The sequence below is a fragment of the Sinocyclocheilus anshuiensis genome, unplaced genomic scaffold (assembly GCF_001515605.1).
Source record: "Sinocyclocheilus anshuiensis isolate Anshui unplaced genomic scaffold, SAMN03320099.WGS_v1.1 scaffold1309, whole genome shotgun sequence".
NCBI lineage: Eukaryota > Metazoa > Chordata > Actinopteri > Cypriniformes > Cyprinidae > Sinocyclocheilus > Sinocyclocheilus anshuiensis.
The window spans coordinates 564,635-584,776 of record NW_015548286.1 but is presented as its reverse complement, the minus strand read 5'-3'; the positions used below and the strand labels follow the sequence as shown (position 1 = coordinate 584,776).

General features: G+C 38.9%; 1 protein-coding gene across 1 annotated transcript in view; it reads left to right on the top strand.

Annotated features, from left to right (window-relative positions):
• The first annotated feature begins 269 nt into the window (after positions 1 to 269).
• The window catches only part of LOC107655887 (DNA topoisomerase 2-beta-like), a 49,006-nt gene continuing 29,133 nt past the window's right edge, over positions 270 to 20,142 (top strand). Inside the window, exons 1-11 of the mRNA XM_016443499.1 lie at positions 270 to 761; positions 2,963 to 3,157; positions 3,821 to 3,911; positions 5,314 to 5,377; positions 6,231 to 6,376; positions 9,426 to 9,523; positions 9,614 to 9,826; positions 10,988 to 11,161; positions 11,438 to 11,539; positions 11,660 to 11,797; positions 16,932 to 17,070. Of these exons, the coding sequence (XP_016298985.1) occupies positions 720 to 761; positions 2,963 to 3,157; positions 3,821 to 3,911; positions 5,314 to 5,377; positions 6,231 to 6,376; positions 9,426 to 9,523; positions 9,614 to 9,826; positions 10,988 to 11,161; positions 11,438 to 11,539; positions 11,660 to 11,797; positions 16,932 to 17,070 (1,402 nt within the window). The 5' untranslated portion in view covers positions 270 to 719. The remainder of the gene's footprint in view (positions 762 to 2,962; positions 3,158 to 3,820; positions 3,912 to 5,313; positions 5,378 to 6,230; positions 6,377 to 9,425; positions 9,524 to 9,613; positions 9,827 to 10,987; positions 11,162 to 11,437; positions 11,540 to 11,659; positions 11,798 to 16,931; positions 17,071 to 20,142) is intronic.

Genomic DNA, 20,142 nt, shown 5'->3' with positions numbered 1-20,142 from the left:
ATTTGAGAATCAGCTCGGCATTTTTATAGAAGGTAACTGGTTTAAATAGAGCTATTCAAAGGGACATTATTAATGTTAGAGCGACATTTGTGGTGTACATTTTAAGTTCATGTTTTTTACAGACAGAAAGTGAAAATTGTGGCAACCGTACAAGTCTATTTTCTAACATTTTAAGTGCGTGACGCTGCATAGTGCTATTGGTTGAAATGCCGGCGCCTCAAATTCTCTGGCATCTGATTGGTTGGGTGGAGCTGTGGGGGCGTGTCGCCATGAGGCTGGTGTAGCCGGACGGACGCCGCGGCTGTTTGTTATTGAATGAAAAATCCTTTTTATGTGGCGATATTTCAACTTAGCACAGGAACAAATAAGTTTATATGCTTTAATAATTTGTTACATTATTTAGTATTTATTAGCATGTAATTACGCACCTTTTAACATATTTTAATATTTAGGTTCTAGTTAAAACTCTTAGTTAAAGCCCTAGGCCTTGAGCAGGCGCCGGTGGTCGATTTTAACAATAGCCGAGGAACAGTCACGTAGAAGCGGACACACTTCCTCCATGAGACGAGCCCGCTGTAACTTATCTCCATTGCAGCAGCAAATAAACAGAAGAAACAGAAACCACAGGAACCCAGCCCGGATGGTGCCCGGCGTTTGAAGCGTTTGCAGATCACATATGGACAGTTCCTGATCGTTTTTCTGGGCTCACACAATAGAAAATGTCTAACGGTGCAGCGGGAAGCGGGGGCTTAACCTGGGTGGTAAGTTGTAAATGATTACTAACGTAGTAACTCATGTATTATTACGCAAAGACATCGCATATTACACATTATAACCGCTTCGTGTACGCATACATGTGCTTTAGCCTTTTAGCTGCAAGATTCATCCAGCTCAACACGAATGAGCTCACAGACTCATCTGCATCTCCTTATTATTCATTTAGTGCACAATATATCCGTTTACATAACGTCTGTTTTAAATACTGCACATTTAATCACCATTTTGTGTTTGATGATGATGTTTTGTGAAGCTTTTCATGGCGATGTAGAGGAAAGTTCTTTTGTGTTGAGATGTGAACGAGTCTTTCCACTGATTTCAACTTTTTCGTCCTTGTTAGAGTCAAACTTACAGATGTGATGTTTATGGACACAGACCATTGCTTTATTACAGCCAAAAGCCTAAGATGAAGTGCTGAGCTTAAACTGGGACAGTGTGGAAGGGTTAATTCGAGTGTGATCTGTATTTAAAACCACTCAAAGCCACAAAACAAAAGAGCAGCCCATGGCGAGACACGTTAATTATGAGAGCTGATCCCAGATTAGTACTAATGGCTTGTTACACATTAGTTACTGATTTGCTAGTTTCACTTGTTTGTTTGTCTGAGTTTGTGAAGATAATATTTTTAAACATTTGTAATATGAATCTTAGATGTACAGTTAGATTACAATCCTGGCTATCATCAAAAAGCTATAATGACAACGTAATAAACAAGCGTGTCTATTTGAGGCCATTCCATTGGAAAGTTTTTACAGATTAATTCAGTGTAATCTAGGAAATAACAGCTCAGAGAGTAATGAAGCCCTGACCGTACACAGTTTAAGGAGTGAGTTTATCAAACTCATACAGACAAACAGATTATACAGACACATTTACAGAGAGTATCCATATTGCACATCATATGTACTCACAGCGGTCGTAAAGCAGCTGTGAATTCAGGCCATCTAGGTGATTCACCAAATAGGGGTGTGCGATATTGACAAAAAATAATATCTCGATATTTTCTGTTAGTTATTGTGCTGGTATCTTAAGCACTGCCGTGGACAGCTGATATTCTTCATATTCTGTGTGGTGATCAGTTCACACTGATAGAAATTAATCTTTTCCAATAAGTTTAAATAGATTTTTACCTTTTATGGGCATTTTTACCTTTATAAATCCATTTTTCTAAAAGTGTGCATCATCTTTTGAGTCAAATTCTTAAATTTGATCAGTGAATTGTAATAATAAGACATTTGGGCTGTTACCAAGCAAATGAAATCAGTATCAATAAAATTCATCTTTGCAATGCAGAGGAAACACAGAAACTTAATCTGAAGTGGCATTTAAAAGTATTTACACACTGTTTAATGCAGGACATGAATGCATTTAACATTCAGTTACAAATGCATAAATAATGTTTTGATATATTAAACATAAAACGTTGAATACTGATATTTAAAAAGTATTTAAATAATAAAAAAATACTTTGAATGTGAAATTAAAACCACCAGTAGGTGGCAGCAAGTCACTGTTAATAAGTGAGTCATTGCGATTGATCCGAATAATTTAAACGAGTGATTCATTCAGGAACGAAACACCGTCATGTTGATCAGAAACGCAAAACTGTGCAGTGGCTGTGTTTGGAATGATTTTTGTCTTCAAAATAGAGCAAAAACAGGCAATATTGTGTCTAAAACGTAAGTCTTTTAATTAAGTTATTGTTTTTTGAACTGTTGTAAAAAAATCAATATTACATGTGTAATAATGGTAATTTTTGGAGAAAAAAGCGGCACTCTGTGTGATATTGAATAACTATATGAAATAATATAAGTATATATATATTCTGTCCCCATAACTTGAATTTTGTGATCATTCTAAATGCATTTGTTAGACTGAATCATGCAGTGAAAGAACGCACTCTAAATGCGCACACGCACTAGTCTAGACTTCACGTAATGTATGCGAGCGCACTGTAGGGCTGTTTTGAAAGGTTTTTCAAAATACTCGATAATGTCAAATCGCATATCGTTAAAACAACAATTACGATATTATCAAAGACGATATATATCTCACACCCCCATCACCAAATATTTCAGTCGCCTTCTGCTTCTGTAAAATAATTCCAATATTAAAGGAAGCTAAAAAGTTGATTTGATAGCCGCAGACAAGTTTAACAAAGTTGCATGGATGTATCTAACAACAGACCCTCTTTGACAAGAACAATGGTGCGAAAAAAGAGGAAGTGAACGGCCGGGGAGATGCAGGGAGGAGTGAGGCGGTCAAGAAAGAGAGCTCGAAGAAGATGTCAGTGGAGAGGATCTACCAGAAGAAGACCCAGCTCGAGCACATCCTCCTCCGTCCAGACACCTACATCGGCTCGGTGGAGCCCGTCACTCAGGTGAGAGAGAATATTTTATCAGGATTACGATTAGAGATTTTAAATTTAGACTGGCATTCAGACAAAATGTGACCCTGGAGCACAAAACCAGTCATAAGGGTCAATTTTTCGAAATTGAGATTTATACATCTGACATCTGAATAAATAAGCTTTCCATTGATGTATGGTTTGTTAGGATTGGACAATATTTGGTTGAGATACAACTATTTGAAAATCTGGAATCTGTGAGAGTGCAAAAAAATCCAAATATTGAGAAAATCGTCTTTAAAGTTGTCCAAATGAAGTTCTTAGCAATGCGTATTACTACAGTAGGAAATTTGCAAAATATCTTCATGGAACATGATCTTTACTTAATATCCTAATGATTTTTTGGCATAAAGTAAAAATCAATAATTTTGACCCATACTATTGTAGGCTATTGCTACAAATATACCCCAGCGACTTAAGACTGCTTTTGTGCTCCAGGGTCACAAATGTGAATCCAACCTTTTGCAGAGAACATCATTTTAGGACAGAAATGAGTTGAAACTTATGATGTTTTGCTAACTGTACTAGTCGCCGTTGAAGTAAATGTTAAACTGACTGATTGAGCCTCACTGTTTCAATGCCATCAGGTGCTTTTAATGTCTTTACATGATACTCAAATGATTGTATGTTTTATAGCAAATGTGGGTTTTTGATGAAGAAATCGGAATGAACTTGAGGGAGATCACGTTCGTCCCTGGATTATATAAAATCTTTGATGAAATCCTTGGTAAGAATACTGTTATGTTCCTTTCAGTGACTTTGACATACTTTGTTTAGCAAGATAAATAAATAATTAAAATAATTGCTTTGTGATATATTTTACATCACTGTACAGTAATATTTATTCAAAAAGAACAGTTGTACAGAACCCAGATTATGGCAAAAATTATGCAACATTTTCAAAATTGCATCAAATTGTTTTTAATGAAGTAAATATTTCTTTACAACTTATTATAAATAATACTATTAATAATATGTATTTTTATTATTAATTATGTAAAATATTGCTGTATTTGCTGTAGTGACATTAAAACATTTTAGAGAATTATGCATTTTATTGCAGTTAATGTTGACATAATTATGAAATGCATGAATTTTCTTATTAAAGGGGTCATATGATGCTGCTAAAAAGAACATTATTTTGTGTATTTGGTGTAATGAAATGTGTTTATGCGGTTTAAAGTAAAAAAAACCACATTATTTTCCACATACTGTACATTATTGTTTCTCCTCTATGCCCCGCCTTTTTGAAACGCGTCGATTTTTACAAAGCTCATTGGTCTGAAAAAGCGAGGTGTGCTGTGATTGGCCAGTTATCCAATGCGTTGTGATTGGCCGAATACCTCAAGCGTGAGACGGAAATGTTACGCCCCTCACATACTGTTGATGCCGTGTCCCGGCCGGAGCGACGAGACAAAAACATAAAACCCATTACAAACGAGGCATTTGTTGCATCCAGTGGGGACATAATTACTGATTATAATGACTTATACTGTCTTCTTACGCGTTGCGTTGCATTGCATCACGCCGCGTAAACATAAAACTCTGTCTGCATTTGTGATCTGAGAAATGACAAACAACAAGTGCTACTCTACACTGCCCAAAACTCACGTTTGAATCATCAGTGGCAAATCCTTTAAATGAAAACGTACTTACGTGAGTCAGAACTGCCGGCATTTTAGTCTAACGTTACTCTCCCAGGATCAGTAAACAGTCCTCCATAAAATGCGCTGCACACATCTGGGGTTAAACTGGGTTTATATTAAATATTTGGGTTAAACTGTTCTGGAACAGGGTTGTAAATACCACTGATTTGTAGTCGTGTCCTCTTTTGGAAGACCAAACAAAGTAGTTTCGCTTTCACAATGAAAAACACAGCGGCCTAGCGTGAGGGGAAGCCCCGGCTTAGCGGCGGCTGAGGTAGGAAGGCAGGATTGTAACACTCCAAAGAGAAAGGAAAAATTGAAATCGCTTCATATGACCCCTTTAATACTATCACTAGCAGTAATAATATAGAAGTCATTACTGTTATGATTGTAGTTTGATAGATAAATCTGCGATTTTCCAAAGATTATTATAAATATCTGTGATATTTCATGCTCTAACATCAGATTTTTTTGTCCCATCAGTCAATGCAGCTGATAACAAACAGAGAGACAAGAACATGTCCACCATCAAAATCACCATTGACCCGTGAGTGCAGCTTTAAAGGTCTCATTCACATCTGCTGAGTAACGACTCTAAATGCTCTCGTATCAAATTAATGTTTGACATGCTGACAGTTGACAGTACTGCAGTGGCAAAATGTTGATGTGATTGTTGGGAGAGCGTGCAGTGGGTGTAATGATCTAATAAACACTCCCTAACCCAACATAACCCTCACAGAAACCTTACAGAAAGCATTTTTTGAATTTAATTTAGCAGATTTCATCTTAACTTGCCTCACAATTCAGTTCCAATTTAGAGGGTAACAATTTGATTATAAAACGATGCATCATCACCATGCTTTTTGTCCTCCAGTTCTTTGATTATAGTGTATTTGTAGTGCATTGTTGGGGTCAGAGATATGACAAAAATCATTAGGGTAATTTTAATTCACAATAACAATGTATTTCACAATATAGTTATTTTTGTTATTTTATCTTTGTTATTAAAAATAAGGACAAATATGCAAACAACAAACATAGGATAAATACAATATAAGAGATAATATCTAATGAAATAAACAGCACTTTAAGTTTTTCAGGTACAGTAGGTCTATTTAACAGTAGCATTCAATCAAGATACTGAATAATCAGAATAATAATTAAATAATAAATTGTAAAACCAATGTTTTTATTAATAAACTTTAATAGTAGTATTTCATTTATAATAAAAACAGTATGTCATATATATTATACTCATTACATTTTTTAAAAAACAATTATTTTTTTGCATTGACGCAGAATTGTACATGTCAGCATCACGATGCATCATAAAAACGATTGTTGGAGAGCAGGATGATCTTCTGTCTCGTTGTGTTGTAATGTCCTCTCTGTTCTAATAGAGAGTCCAACACCATCGCCGTGTGGAATAATGGGAAGGGAATTCCTGTGGTGGAACACAAAGATGAGAAGATGTTCGTGCCTGCGCTGATCTTTGGACATCTCCTCACCTCGAGCAACTATAATGACAATGAGAAGAAAGTCACAGGTAATAAAAGCACGCATAATTAAATACTGCAGTTATGCAGTGGTGCATCTTCAGAAACTTCTCTGTGATGGAGTTTGTTGTTGGTAGTGTTTTGCTCATTTTCTGCTCATTATTGAACTTGTTGTCTGTGCCACAGAATGGGAAAGAAGATTAGCAGATTGAGTGTGGACTGATTAGAGGTCGAACGATAGTGGATTTTACCGATACGATAGCTAGGTTGGACCAAACTGGCTGATACGATTAATCAACCAATAGTTTTTAAAATGGATACTGAACGAATACTAAAAATAGTGTTTTACTATTAAAAAACAAAGACAAAAAACAAACTACTGAACCATACTTTGTACATGAATAAAAATATTAATATTAAATTTTAATTATATATTGATCATTACAGTTAGTTCATAGTTCATTAACTAATGTTAAAAGAAGCAACTTCAAAATGTAAAAATGTATTAGTAGATGTTGAAATTAACTCACTCTATGCAGCGCTGCGCAGACAACTCGCAGGTATCAGGGATCACACACACCGGACGAGTCGTGCTGAGTTCAAGCGGCATCTAAAACAGTTAATTTAATCAGCAAACGGGCAAAAGTTCACTTCAAGAATGAAGCATAGATGAGTTTGAAGTTCGTGTTTAAAAAAACAGAACAAAACAGGAAGAAAAAGCGTGATATATATTACAGCTCTCTATATGAAGCACACAGACTTTATTAGAGCCACAGAAAACAGACGTTTCGCTGAAAAATGCACAATACACAATTTTACAAGTCATTATGTACATTAACAATGATTTAGGACAAATATAATGTAATTTAATGGAAAACTGTGTGAATGGCGCTCTACGGCTGAATGAACATATCAGTTTGCTTTCTCACGTCATTAGCTTTAAATCTGCAACTTCGCTGGTTAACAAATGCATTAATGTGACCAGCTGGATATAAACTAATACAAATAGATGGTAACAATCATGATATTAAGCATTTAGGTCAGACGTGCATGTGTTTTGATCACATTGTTTTAAATGCTTGAGCTGTGCTGCTAATGTTCACGTCCTCTCAGCCTTGATAGCAAACATACTTTCTCCACTAATGCAGCATCTAGTCAACAAATTAATTACTTGATAATGCTTTGAAAACATGCACTACAGTATACTGTATACACACCGTTTAATTGTCGATGTTTTAAATCCGCATCTGAAGTGTCCGCTCTGTGCAGCGCACAGTGTCACGTGTCAAAACAGACAGCACGCGCTGTCAGTGATTTCCGCCTCTAGAGGCCGCTCTCGTACTGTCTAATGACAGCGGATCTTCTCAGCCGCTCTAGCAACAGAAGCAACCCGGAAAAACTATCGGCATTATATATATATATACACCTTGCCACGTGTACTGTGTTAGGCTAACCGAGACTTGTCATTTGCACTTATATATTGTTGCTGTTTTGTTAGTTTTGACTGCTTTTATTGTCCTCATTTGTAAGTCGCTTTGGATAAAAGCGTCTGCTAAATGACTAAATGTAAATGTATATCTTAATTTTGAATGAATCAAAATGGAACTTAAATCCCAAGATCGATCTTTTAGTCTATGCTGTTTCAGATGATGCATGAATAAAAATACACTAGAGATTATATAGAGTGCCTCCCATCCAATAACTGCAATAAAATTTGTGTTTTTCTTTTCCACTTTTCATTAGAAACAAAGTCTCATCTTTCAGATTCTGTCCATTTTATTTATCGGTTTATACATCGCTTAATCGTTAACCTTACTTCTTATTACAAGATGCGTTTACTGCAGTTAGACACTCCTAACTGTGATTAAGTTACGAGAGAATATGCTATATTTTTACCCTACCTGTCCACCGATGCAGAGGAAATACACTCAAAGTGCTAAAAAAATGGATATGAAGCAGTCAGTCAGGTTAATTCATCATTTAGTAAATGGATTTCCGCTCTAAACAACAGTTATATAACAAACACGACATCTTGCAGTGCTGTAATCTGTGACGTCACAATTAAGCCAGTGTGGTTAATTTGTACAGAGCCCTGAGCATGACATGCGGGGGAAAAGTGAAATTAATTAATTTTCTCATTTTAGGCCACAATGTACAAATTTGTTCCTCAATTTTAATTTAATGAGGTAAAGAATTAATGAAATGTGGCCACGAATTAATTTGTATGAAGAAATTAACTAGTTGTTGGAGCAAATTGTAAATTTTTTTCCTGATATCTATTTTTTCCACGTCACGTGCATTCATTTTCACTTTCCCCAGTAATGCAACATCCAACATAGATGTCTTGCTCTTGCGTATGATATAATTAGCTTTTATGACAATTTACAAACAGTTGCTTTGGAATATTTGGAGAAAACCTGAAGTTATGAGACGAGATGGGCTCTGTCCTGCTTGTGTCCCACAGCCCTTTCAAACCGCAGAGTGGGGTGATCTTTGTAGGGAAACTTAATTAAACTTGACTTAGGTACTTTAAAAGTTTTTCAGCACAAGGTGACTGACTGTTTTGGTTTTGCATGCTCTGCATTCACAAGCTGTTGACAGTGTCAATAAGAGATTTATTCTACAGTGTAGACAGGTCATTGATTATAACAAGATGGTTTATGAGAGTGTATACAGTCTCAAACGATCATGTGAAACTGTAAACATTCAGTGAGTGAACTAAAGGGATTTTAATGGAATAGAAGTGTTCTAATATTGCTATGTTGCTAAGAGTACCAATTTGTAGTTGAATTTTTATGCACTTAATTTTTTATTTTACTTTTATGTGTTCAGCAGCAATAAAGTAATTCAGAAATAGTTTTCAGCTGGTTTTGAATATTATAGCTGCATAAAGAATATGACACACAGTTGCTTATTACAAATTCATTTTATTAATTGCCATTAATAATCACAATTACAATATCAAGAGAAGTAATCAACAGCTATGATTTGGTCATAATCATGCAGCCTTAGTATGCAATTAAGATGTGTTTGTGCTGTTTGTTCATGTTGAGGATGAGTGTTCAAGTGAATTTAACTCATCTATCTGGTGTTCTTCAGGCGGCAGGAATGGATATGGTGCAAAACTCTGTAACATATTCAGCACAAAGTTTACAGTGGAGACAGCCTGCAAGGAGTATAAACTGAGCTTTAAACAGGTACATCAGTTTCCTTAATTTGGAATACAGCAGCTATCTTGATGTCTTACACATTTACCTAAAGTTTTTCTCCTCCCACGTGTTCCAAAGACATGGCAGGACAACATGGGAAAGACCAGCGAGGCGAAGATCAAGAAATTTGATGGTGAAGACTACACTTGTGTCACGTTCCAGCCTGATCTGGCCAAATTCAGGATGGAGAAGCTGGACAAGGACATTGTGGCTCTGCTCACACGCAGGGCGTATGATGTGGCCGGCTCTTGTAGGGGCGTTAAAGTCATGCTCAACGGAAAGAAGCTACCTGTAAGTCACCGGTCATTTTCATATGTAAAAAAAAAATTTCTTGATGACAGTCTGATGAGTTTCTTCGTTAAATCTAACTTACATAGAAATGTTTTCAGACAGCTGTCTCCCTCATGAGCATCTGTGTGTGTGCACAATTTTACAAGTCATTATGTACATTAACAATGATTTAGGACAAATATAATGTAATTTAATGGAAAACTGTGTGAATGGCGCTCTACGGCTGAATGAACATATCAGTTTGCTTTCTCACGTCATTAGCTTTAAATCTGCAACTTCGCTGGTTAACAAATGCATTAATGTGACCAGCTGGATATAAACTAATACAAATAGATGGTAACAATCATGATATTAAGCATTTAGGTCAGACGTGCATGTGTTTTGATCACATTGTTTTAAATGCTTGAGCTGTGCTGCTAATGTTCACGTCCTCTCAGCCTTGATAGCAAACATACTTTCTCCACTAATGCAGCATCTAGTCAACAAATTAATTACTTGATAATGCTTTGAAAACATGCACTACAGTATACTGTATACACACCGTTTAATTGTCGATGTTTTAAATCCGCATCTGAAGTGTCCGCTCTGTGCAGCGCACAGTGTCACGTGTCAAAACAGACAGCACGCGCTGTCAGTGATTTCCGCCTCTAGAGGCCGCTCTCGTACTGTCTAATGACAGCGGATCTTCTCAGCCGCTCTAGCAACAGAAGCAACCCGGAAAAACTATCGGCATGGATTTATGCCAATAGTTGATTTTCCTGCAATCAGTGATCGGTGCCGATTAATCGGCAAAACCGATACATCGGTCGACCTCTAGAACTAATCACACATTGCTTAAAAAAGCAGATTAAACACAGTGACAGGTAATGGGGTGTAACATTACATTATACTCGCTTTGAAAATTTTCGATATATGGGTCTTTCTGTTTGGTATGTATTTGTACTGAACAAATACAGGATTGTATTAACCACTGCACGAGCAGAACTGAATTTAAAACTTGTAGTTTTATATATCTTTTATATGTTTTATTTGACCCTCTAACTCTATCACTTTTTCTTGATGACAGTCTGATGAGTTTCTTCGTTAAATCTAACTTACATAGAAATGTTTTCAGACAGCTGTCTCCCTCATGAGCATCTGTGTGTGTGTCTCGTGCTGCAGGTGAATGGTTTCCGCAGTTATGTGGATCTGTATGTGAAGGATAAACTGGACGAGACGGGCGTTGCTCTGAAGGTGGTGAATGAGACGGTGAATGAGCGCTGGGAAGTGTGTCTCACAATGAGTGAGAAGGGCTTCCAGCAAATCAGCTTCGTCAACAGCATTGCCACCACCAAGGTTTATGAAACACTGTTACTCATTACTGAAACTGGGAATATAAAAAATTACACATTTTCAGAATCGTCGTGTGGTTGCCTAAATGACTAGTTAACTAATCTGTTTCAACTGAAACCTGTGTATAATTAAACTAGTTTCAGGTTTGCCAGACACAAATCCAACTGGTTTAAAATGGCAGTGGTGCTTTTAAGCGGATGAATTTAAGAGTGCAACTTAACTAACAACTAAACAGCAAAAACATCATATATCATGCTCATGGAATGTGTGATTTCTTAGGGAGGAAGACATGTTGACTATGTTGTGGACCAAATAGTGGCGAAACTGATTGAAGTGGTGAAGAAGAAGAACAAAGCTGGAGTCTCTGTGAAACCATTCCAGGTGCATATTCACAGTTCAACATACTCGTATGATATAATATCTATTCAGACACTTGGATATTTGGTTCTTTTTGGTCTCTTAACAGTTCTAAAAGAACTAAAATATATTTTTAAATTTCAGGTTAAAAACCATGTGTCGGTATTTGTGAATGCCCTAATCGAGAACCCAACCTTTGATTCCCAGACCAAGGAGAACATGACTCTACAGACCAAAAGCTTTGGCTCCAAATGTACTCTCTCTGAGAAATTCATCAGAGCTGTAAGTGTGTGATAATCTCTTATCTTGAGCTTGACACTAACATCACTTTCTCATCTCATATATTTAAAGGGGACATCGGATGCCCATTTTCCACAAGTCAGTATGATTCTTTAGGGTCTTCATGAACTGTCTGCAACATACTTTGGTTAAAATTTCTCAGTGTTAGTGTAAAACAAAACCATTTTTACTTTGTCAAAAACAGCTCTGTGCACAGCGACCCGTTTCGGTGCATGTCTCTTTAAATGATAATGAGCTCTGCATTAGCTCTGCTTCCGTGGAAGAAGAAAGGTCGATTTGCAAATAATCATAAGAAATATAAAGTGTGGGACTTACTTCTTCTGAAGGTGCAGCTGGATTACGAACAGTGGGAACCGATCCATCCTTGAGTTTAAACTTTTTAGCAAAACCGGCCTTGAATTGTCCCTCGTTCAGAAAGTAGTCTGGAGTAAAATGATTCGTGCAGACATAAATGAATTTAGGTGTATTCGGTGGCGCATTACCATCAAAAACAAAAGTAATCCACTGCGATTTCGGGAGTAAATGAGGACTACTATGTTCATTCTTACATCCAACAACAAAACACCCAGGTTGCTTAGGAGCCATTCTTGTCTACAGTAACACGTGCTGCAGCGTCGAAACAATGGCGGACTGTTTATAGCTCACTCAGGGCGGGTCTATGCTAAAACATTAGTGTCCGTCAACAGTCGTGGGAGGGGCCTGTACAAAGTGACATCACTTTGCCCAGATTCTGTGAACGGCTTGTTCTGAGAAAGTGATTATGATTTGTGGGGATTTAAAAAAAAAGCACCGGGTTGATTTTTATCATTATTAGGGGTTGCACTGACTAGTCGACTAGTCGACTTCAATGCTCTGCCATGACGCTTTAAGCTTGATGTCGACTAGTCGCTGGTCCTATAGAGGGCGCAACAGGATAAGAAATCTTTGAAGGAAGGTGTTCATCGTCTGTTTGATTACATCTTTAATTGATTTTTCCGTACATTTCTGCCATATATACATTAACTGACAGTCACCACTGATAAGCTACTACTAAATATTGTAGAAACCTAATTTGCTGTAAAGTTGCTTTGCAACGATTTGTATCGTGAAATGCGCTATACAAATAAACTTGAATTGAATTGAACTTCCACATTTACGCTCTGTTTCCAAACAGTTAAAATGACAAATAAATGCATACTCTGAAAGCACTCCACAAGACATGTGTGATTATATTACTGGATGCTCGAAATTGAACAGGAGAATGCACGTTTTAAACAGCTTATTGTACAGGTAAGTTAATCGCCGTTCTAATCTAATGTGCTGCTGCACTGTAACGCACACACATAGGCTACAGACAGTAGCTCATACATCACACACACACATCGCGCGTGCACAGAATCTTTCAGCGCGGAAATGTATTGTCAACACTGTTCTTTGATTTCTCAATAAAATAGCTTAGAAACTGAAAAGTTCAAGCATATATTTCTTAATAACTAAATCCCACAGCTTCACTACTAGTAGAGAGACGCTGCCAGGTAGAATTAATTCACACGCAATCGCTCTTACTAATGCATTCATATGAATGTAGGGTTCCCACGCTTCTTGAAAGTACTTGAAAGTACTTGAATATCAGACACATAGATTCAAGGGCTGGAAAGTACTTGAAAACAAATATAGGTCCTTGAAAGTGCTTGAAATAAATTTGTAAAAATTTTGTTTAGTAGAATGGTGCTATTTCAAAAATGTTCCTATATGCGCTGTCAAAGACAAAAGGAAACAGCGCTAATGATTGGGGTGGAGATGGGGTAGCGCGAGAAAAAATCTTAGCATGCGAGCTGATGCGCACATTGCGCAGCCCTGCATGAACCTATGGAGAAGCAGTGCATTTGCGACTGAAAACTACTGCGTGCGACTATGAAAAAATATTTAGGAGCACCAGTGCAAATGACCCAATCAGCATATTTGTGTTTGCGCTGAGGGGAGCTTCAAAGGTTTCCAACGTACTTACAACGTGTTTTTGCAGCAGTAAGTAATGTATCATAGACATATCTGTTGATTCCTTGAGCACAATAATCAGAATCCACTCACTGCTCAAAACGCCATTTTGTTCAGTGCTGAGTTCTGCAAGCTCACAAATCACAGTGTAGAGCTGTGTTGATTACAATGGAACTTTGTGAGATCGCGATGAACGAAGGAGAGTGACAGCTTTTAATGATTAAGAGAGTTTGCAAATGATATTGATTTAATACAACAGTTCATTAAACAAGAAGTTAATATTAAGTGACTTGCATTGTCTGAACACTATTGCCTGATTTTGCTCTATTTCGTCAACGAAAATAGTTTCAAACAAAGTAACAGCTGAGCCGCTGCGCATCTCCATTCAAACACAGCGTTGTTTCGTTTATGAATGAATGGGCATTTTTAAAGGGCACCTATTATGCCCCTTTTTACAAGATGTAATATTAATCTTATGGCTCTCCAGAATGTACCTGTGAAGTTTCAGCTCAAAATACCATACAAATCGTTTATTATAACGTGTTGAAAATGTAATTTTTGGGGCGGGTCTAAAAAGTGCTGTTTCAAGGGTGAATTTCCTTACATTTAAATGAGCTGCAACCTCCCGCCCGACTCCAGAAGGGGGCGGAGACTATACGTCTCTGCTTTGTGTTTGGAAAAAAACAGAGAGGAGAAGCAACATGAGTCTAGATCGAGAGGACCGGTGTTCAGCCGTACATGTATGAACCGGAGTCAGCTTTAAACTCGGGTCAATGAGAGAGGACCTCGGCCCGTCCGAACACCGCCGGTCCCGAGTCGCTAGCCCTGGGCACGGCGGATAAATCACCCCGCAAAGTTACGGCTTCACGGCCCGATTCCTAACGAACCGGACCACGGGGTCGGTGGCGTCTGGACGGGGCCGCGAGGCTGTACCTCCCACCCGAGTTTGGGGTCCCAGGACCCCCGCCTCGCCGAGATATAAGCGGTTGAACCGAGTTCTTCCACCCCCTCCGACCCACCCGCTCTCGGAGGGGGTGGAAGTCAGACCTGAGCTCGTTTGAAATCTGAGCGGCCAAGGCGCTTCAAACTCGGTTTGATGAGAAAGCCCGGAGTGGTGGCCACGTCAAATCCACAACTTTGACAGGCCGTATCTCAGAGATGCCGCGCGGCGAGACAAAATGGCGGACACGGCACAACACACTGAGAGCTGTGGATATGCTAAAATGCGCCTGTCAGTCAATAGTGGTGGGCGGGGCTGCCGAAATATGACGTCTGGATCCAAACCACTCGTTTTTTGAGCCTGGTTTGGTTTTATGAAGATTAAAAAAAATTACAGGATGGATTTTTTCATTCTAAGGTGGCTGTGTACACACAACTCCAACACGCATTTCTGTCCAAACACCTTGTAAAAGTGGATTTTGCATAATAGGTGCCCTTTAAACTAATCTGATTCAATTACCCATTCATAAAGACAGTCACTTGCTTCGTTCCTGAATGAATCAGCGATTCGAACAAATCAATTGAATGAATGATTCAGTGATAAAATCAGTGACTTGCCGCCACCTACTGGCAGTTTTACTTTAATTTTAAAGTATATTTTCTGTTATTTAAATCATTTAATATTTCTATATTCAAAATGTTATATTTAAAACATTAACCTCAACATGAATTTATGAATTTAATTGCACTCAGGCGACCGCTGAGCCTCATTAACCCATCTGAAAATACACCTACAAGCCACTTTTGTGTTCTTCTGTGCCACTTCTGTAGTACAAATAATTTTTTTTAATACTGATTTTATTTGACTGGTAACTTTTTCTTATTCTACTTGTTTTTATTCTGTTGTTTTAATTAGAAATTTAAAAAAAGCTTATAAATATAATTTTTTGAATTTGACAAAAGATGACACTTTTAATAAAGTTAGAAAAATGCCATTACAAAGGTAAAAACAAAATTCCCTGTAAATCACTTTAAGGAGTCAAATATCATCTCGTAATGGGAAGGCTAATATTTTATCAGAATTTTTGATTATTGATTAGAAGGTGCTCCCTGAAAGTTTTGACTGTGCTCCTAATTTATTTTTTTTTTAATTAGGAGCACAAGTACTCCTAAAAAGAAAAGTAAGCGTAGAGCCCTGTTTAACCACGTTTTATTAATTTAAAAATGTAAAAATTCTTTCAAATTTAAATCTTTTACAAGAATTACAGCAAAAACCAGTTTGATGCAAGAATATATATTTTTATCAATATTTGAGAAATTAAAAATTCCTTTGACCACGACTGCTCAAAATGGTCTAAATTTATGAAACCTACACATTCAAAACCTCATTACTCTGAACTTTTTAATGTAAATGTTAAGTGTAAGTGAAATGTTAAGTACTGTAAGAGGTCTTTCATGACGCTACATATGCTGGGGTGTGAATTTGATAGGTGCTTGATATAAAATAAATGGTGCTTTAAAAAGTCCTTGAAAGTCCTTGAATCTGGTGTTCATGAAAGAGTGGGAACCCAAACTTTACTGTGCTACTTTATCTGTATCTGATTTAGAACGAGCAGAAATCTGTGAGAAATATAACGATCCAAAGACAAAAGAACTGATAAAAATGAGCTGTTATAGGAGCAATAGCCATGTGGGCAGCGCTGTGTGTATGCCATAGCTGTGCACAAGGTGTTTGTCACAGCTCAAGACTTATTTGTTCATTAATAACGTCATCAGTGACTAGTCGACTTTGACTCGACTTTCATCACATAAAAGACGACTTTAAAAAATCAGAAGTCGTTCAACCCCTAATCATTATAGGGTGGTTGTGTACACACATTTATGTTCCAACACCATGTAAAAGTGAATTTTGCATTGGATGTCCCCTTTAATGAAGCCCTTACTGTAACAGTAAAACTTTGCTCTTAATGCATCACATTTTAATTTTAGAGTTCCTCTCATTATCAAGAGCTTCTGGCTTTATAGACATAACAAAAATAATTGCATGTTAAAGTCAACATGAAACTAAAGCTACGACCAGTGAATTGTGTACAAGAAAACAAGTAACATGCTTTAAGAAAATCAATTATGTCAGTTCTGATTTAATGCTGACTTTAAGAACTGTTGAGTTGTGGTGATGTCTGATTGACTTGTCCTGTCTTAGGCTACAAATTGTGGTATTGTGGAGAGCATTCTGAACTGGGTGAAGTTTAAGGCTCAGACGCAGCTGAACAAGAAATGCTCCTCTGTCAAACACAGCAAGATTAAAGGGATCCCCAAACTAGATGATGCCAATGATGCAGGTAAGTCCATGACAGATAAACTGTCCAGCTGTGCCAGCAGATCTCAGAGATCATGGTCTGCTCATTAGGGTGGGTGGGTGATATGGACCAAAAATCATATCATAGGCGGGTGCCCAGATGTATAAAAGGGCACCTGCTGAATACGTCACCAACTTTTGTTGTCTTCAGGAGCCGTATGTTTGCAAGCAGTCTGTACTATGTGAAACCGGGTGAGCGTTTCAAGAAGTACGTGCCTCTGTGTCAGAGGTTTTTGACACCCGAGGACACACGATTTGTGCGTTATGTGCCTAAGAGCACACGCGTTCAGTGCTTGATAGCTCCGATTACGTTTTTTTCTCTCTTCTCGAGGGAGGAGAGGCAAGCGTCTGTGGATCCCGTTGCTGCTGAGGCACAGCAGAAGCTCAGCTCATGGGGATTGCAGATCGAGCTTGCGGAGAATTTCGAGAAAGGTATGGATCTTTCAAAAACTCAGACCACGAGCTTGAGCGCAGCACAGAACCCAGACACTCTTTCATTAGAGTCATCTGATCCCGATAGCGTGCTGCTGGGCTCTTCTAATCAGGATGATTATAAAGAGATAGATGTGGCTGGTGACGATAATGAAAGTGCGAGCACTGAGTCGTCCTCGACCACCCCCAGCCACGCATACGGGGATACGCTGGATGTGATGTGTCGCGCTACTAAGTGGCTCAATCTTGCTTGGTCACGCGAAAGGCCTAAGCCTGCCCGTGGCCGACTAGATGAGCATTTTCTGGATGGTCTTGATCATCCCACCCCCAGGAGTCTTCCTTTTCTCCCAGATCTCCACTCGGAGATATCTAAATCCTGGGGGAAACCGTATTCATTTCAGTTACATCCCTCTTAACACGCTGATTATGCTAATGTTGAGGGTGTGGCCGAGCATGGATACGCTAGGATGTCCCCTGTTGAAGAGACGTTTGCGAGTTATCTCTTGCAGGGTGAGTCATCCTCTTTGAAGACTCCTGCCTTGCCATCCATGGCGCTTCATACCACCTTGCGCTTGAATGGCAGGGCATATGTGGCAGCGGGTCAGGCTGGTGGAGCGTTGCACACCATGGCGGTGTTACAGTCTTATCAGGCTGACTTGCTGAAGGGCAGAGGTTTGTCTCCTGAGGTGGTTGAAGAGCTGCGCCGCACCACAGATCTAGCTCTCCGCGCCACCAAGCAAACTGCTGTTGCCTTTGGTCGCTCAATGGCGGCTACGGAGAGGCATCTATGGATCAATATTGTGGCCATCGGGAAGAAAGAAAAGGACTTTCTTCTTGATGGTCTGCTTTCACCGACCGGGCTTTTTGGCACTTCCGTCGACGCCGTTGTGGATAAGTTCAGAGAGGTGAAAGCGCAATCAGCTGCTTTCAGGAAGTTCATTCCTCTGCGCTCCAAATCCTCCTCTAGGGGGGATCAAGATCAAGTTTAAGATCAAAGTCTAGCATCAATAACCGCACCCCTTCTCTCTCTAGGAGTCGGCGGTGGAAAGCTAGTGCTAACATATATAAGGATCAAGGGACATCCCTAGATAAGAGACGCTGTGATCGCCCACATCCCGATGCTGGGACTCCTTGATCATTCTCTTCCCTTCCTCCCCTTCCTCTAGTGTTATGGCCACTGCTTACATCAGGTTTTGACTCTGAACTAATGATGTCTTATATGTTCGCTGGTCCGGATCTCCCTCATGTGAGCTTATGGTCAATAACACAGTGACTTCGCTAGCCTACTGTGGGACTGACTCTGATTGGGGGCCTCCTTAGACGGGCTTACTTGAATACAGCTATCTGAGGCTAGCTGTGTTCTTACTTGCAGTTGTGGTGGGCCCTTTCCAAGAAACGTAGCTATCTGAGTATAGCTATGTGCTAGCTTGGTGAATGCTCCCCTGCTTAGGGTTTTTAAGTAGCAGTCTCCTTGAGCCCTTACCTAGACGGTGCTTTCTCCCCTCTTTGGGTTGTAAGTAGACAGCCCACTCTCTGTGGTCTGGGTAGTTTCAGTCGGTCCCCCTTCTGTGGCTCCTTCCTAGGTACATAGCTATCTGAGGCTAGCTGTGCTCTTAATTGCAGTTGTGGTGAGCCCCTTGCTGGAAACGTAGCTATCTGAGTATAGCTATGTGCTAGCTCATTGATTGCTCCCCTGCTTAGGTTTTTTAAGTAGCAGTCTCCTTGAGCCCTTGCCTAGACCAGTGTTTCCCAACCTTTTTTTAGTTGCGGCACCCTTTGGAAATTTTAACAAACTTGTGGCACCCTACAAAATTAATTTTGTCACCATATTTGAATTTCTAACTTCGATATGATGCTTTGAAAAGTATAGATATTCGGTACAACAGGGAAGAACTGCAGAATACGGAATTTCGGTGCATCTCTAATTATTGGCGACATCAGAAATGGATATTATATAATAGATGCTTTTTTGAACATTTAGCAATTAAAAAATATTAAAAAAGGATTTTTTACACGGCACCCCTGCTCTCGACAGACGGCACCACAGGGTGCCGCGGCACCCCGGTTGGGAAACACTGGCCTAGACAGTGCTATCTAGGGTTGGATATTGTTTGTTTTTTTTCTCTCGATACCAGTGCCAAATCGATACTTTTAAAATGGGCCTAAACGGTGCCTGAACCGATACTTATAAAAAAATTATAATAATAAAAAGGTTATCATTTTCTCTTTTGTTGGACAACAGGTTTAGAAATGTGTATTCAGGCTAGTATTGCTCACATATAGGGATTAGAGGTCGACCGATATTGGATTTTGCCGATACCGATAGCTAGGTTGGACCCCATGGCAACAGTTTAAAAGTAGCCCAATTATGTGGAAAAAAACGCGGACATGGCAACCCTGCATCCAACAAGAGTTACCGGAGTCAGCTTTGACTGATCACAGGTCGAGAATAAGGAGAGATGACTGACGAGACCATGCTGGAGTATTTGCTGCTCAACAGTTCCTGAGCTCATTGACAAATATCTGATCTTGTAAGATGTGCTCCCTTTACACAGAGTGCATGTGATCGCGAAATCGAAAGTGAAAGTGAACAGCGCAAACGCTCATTCAAAAGAGATATACA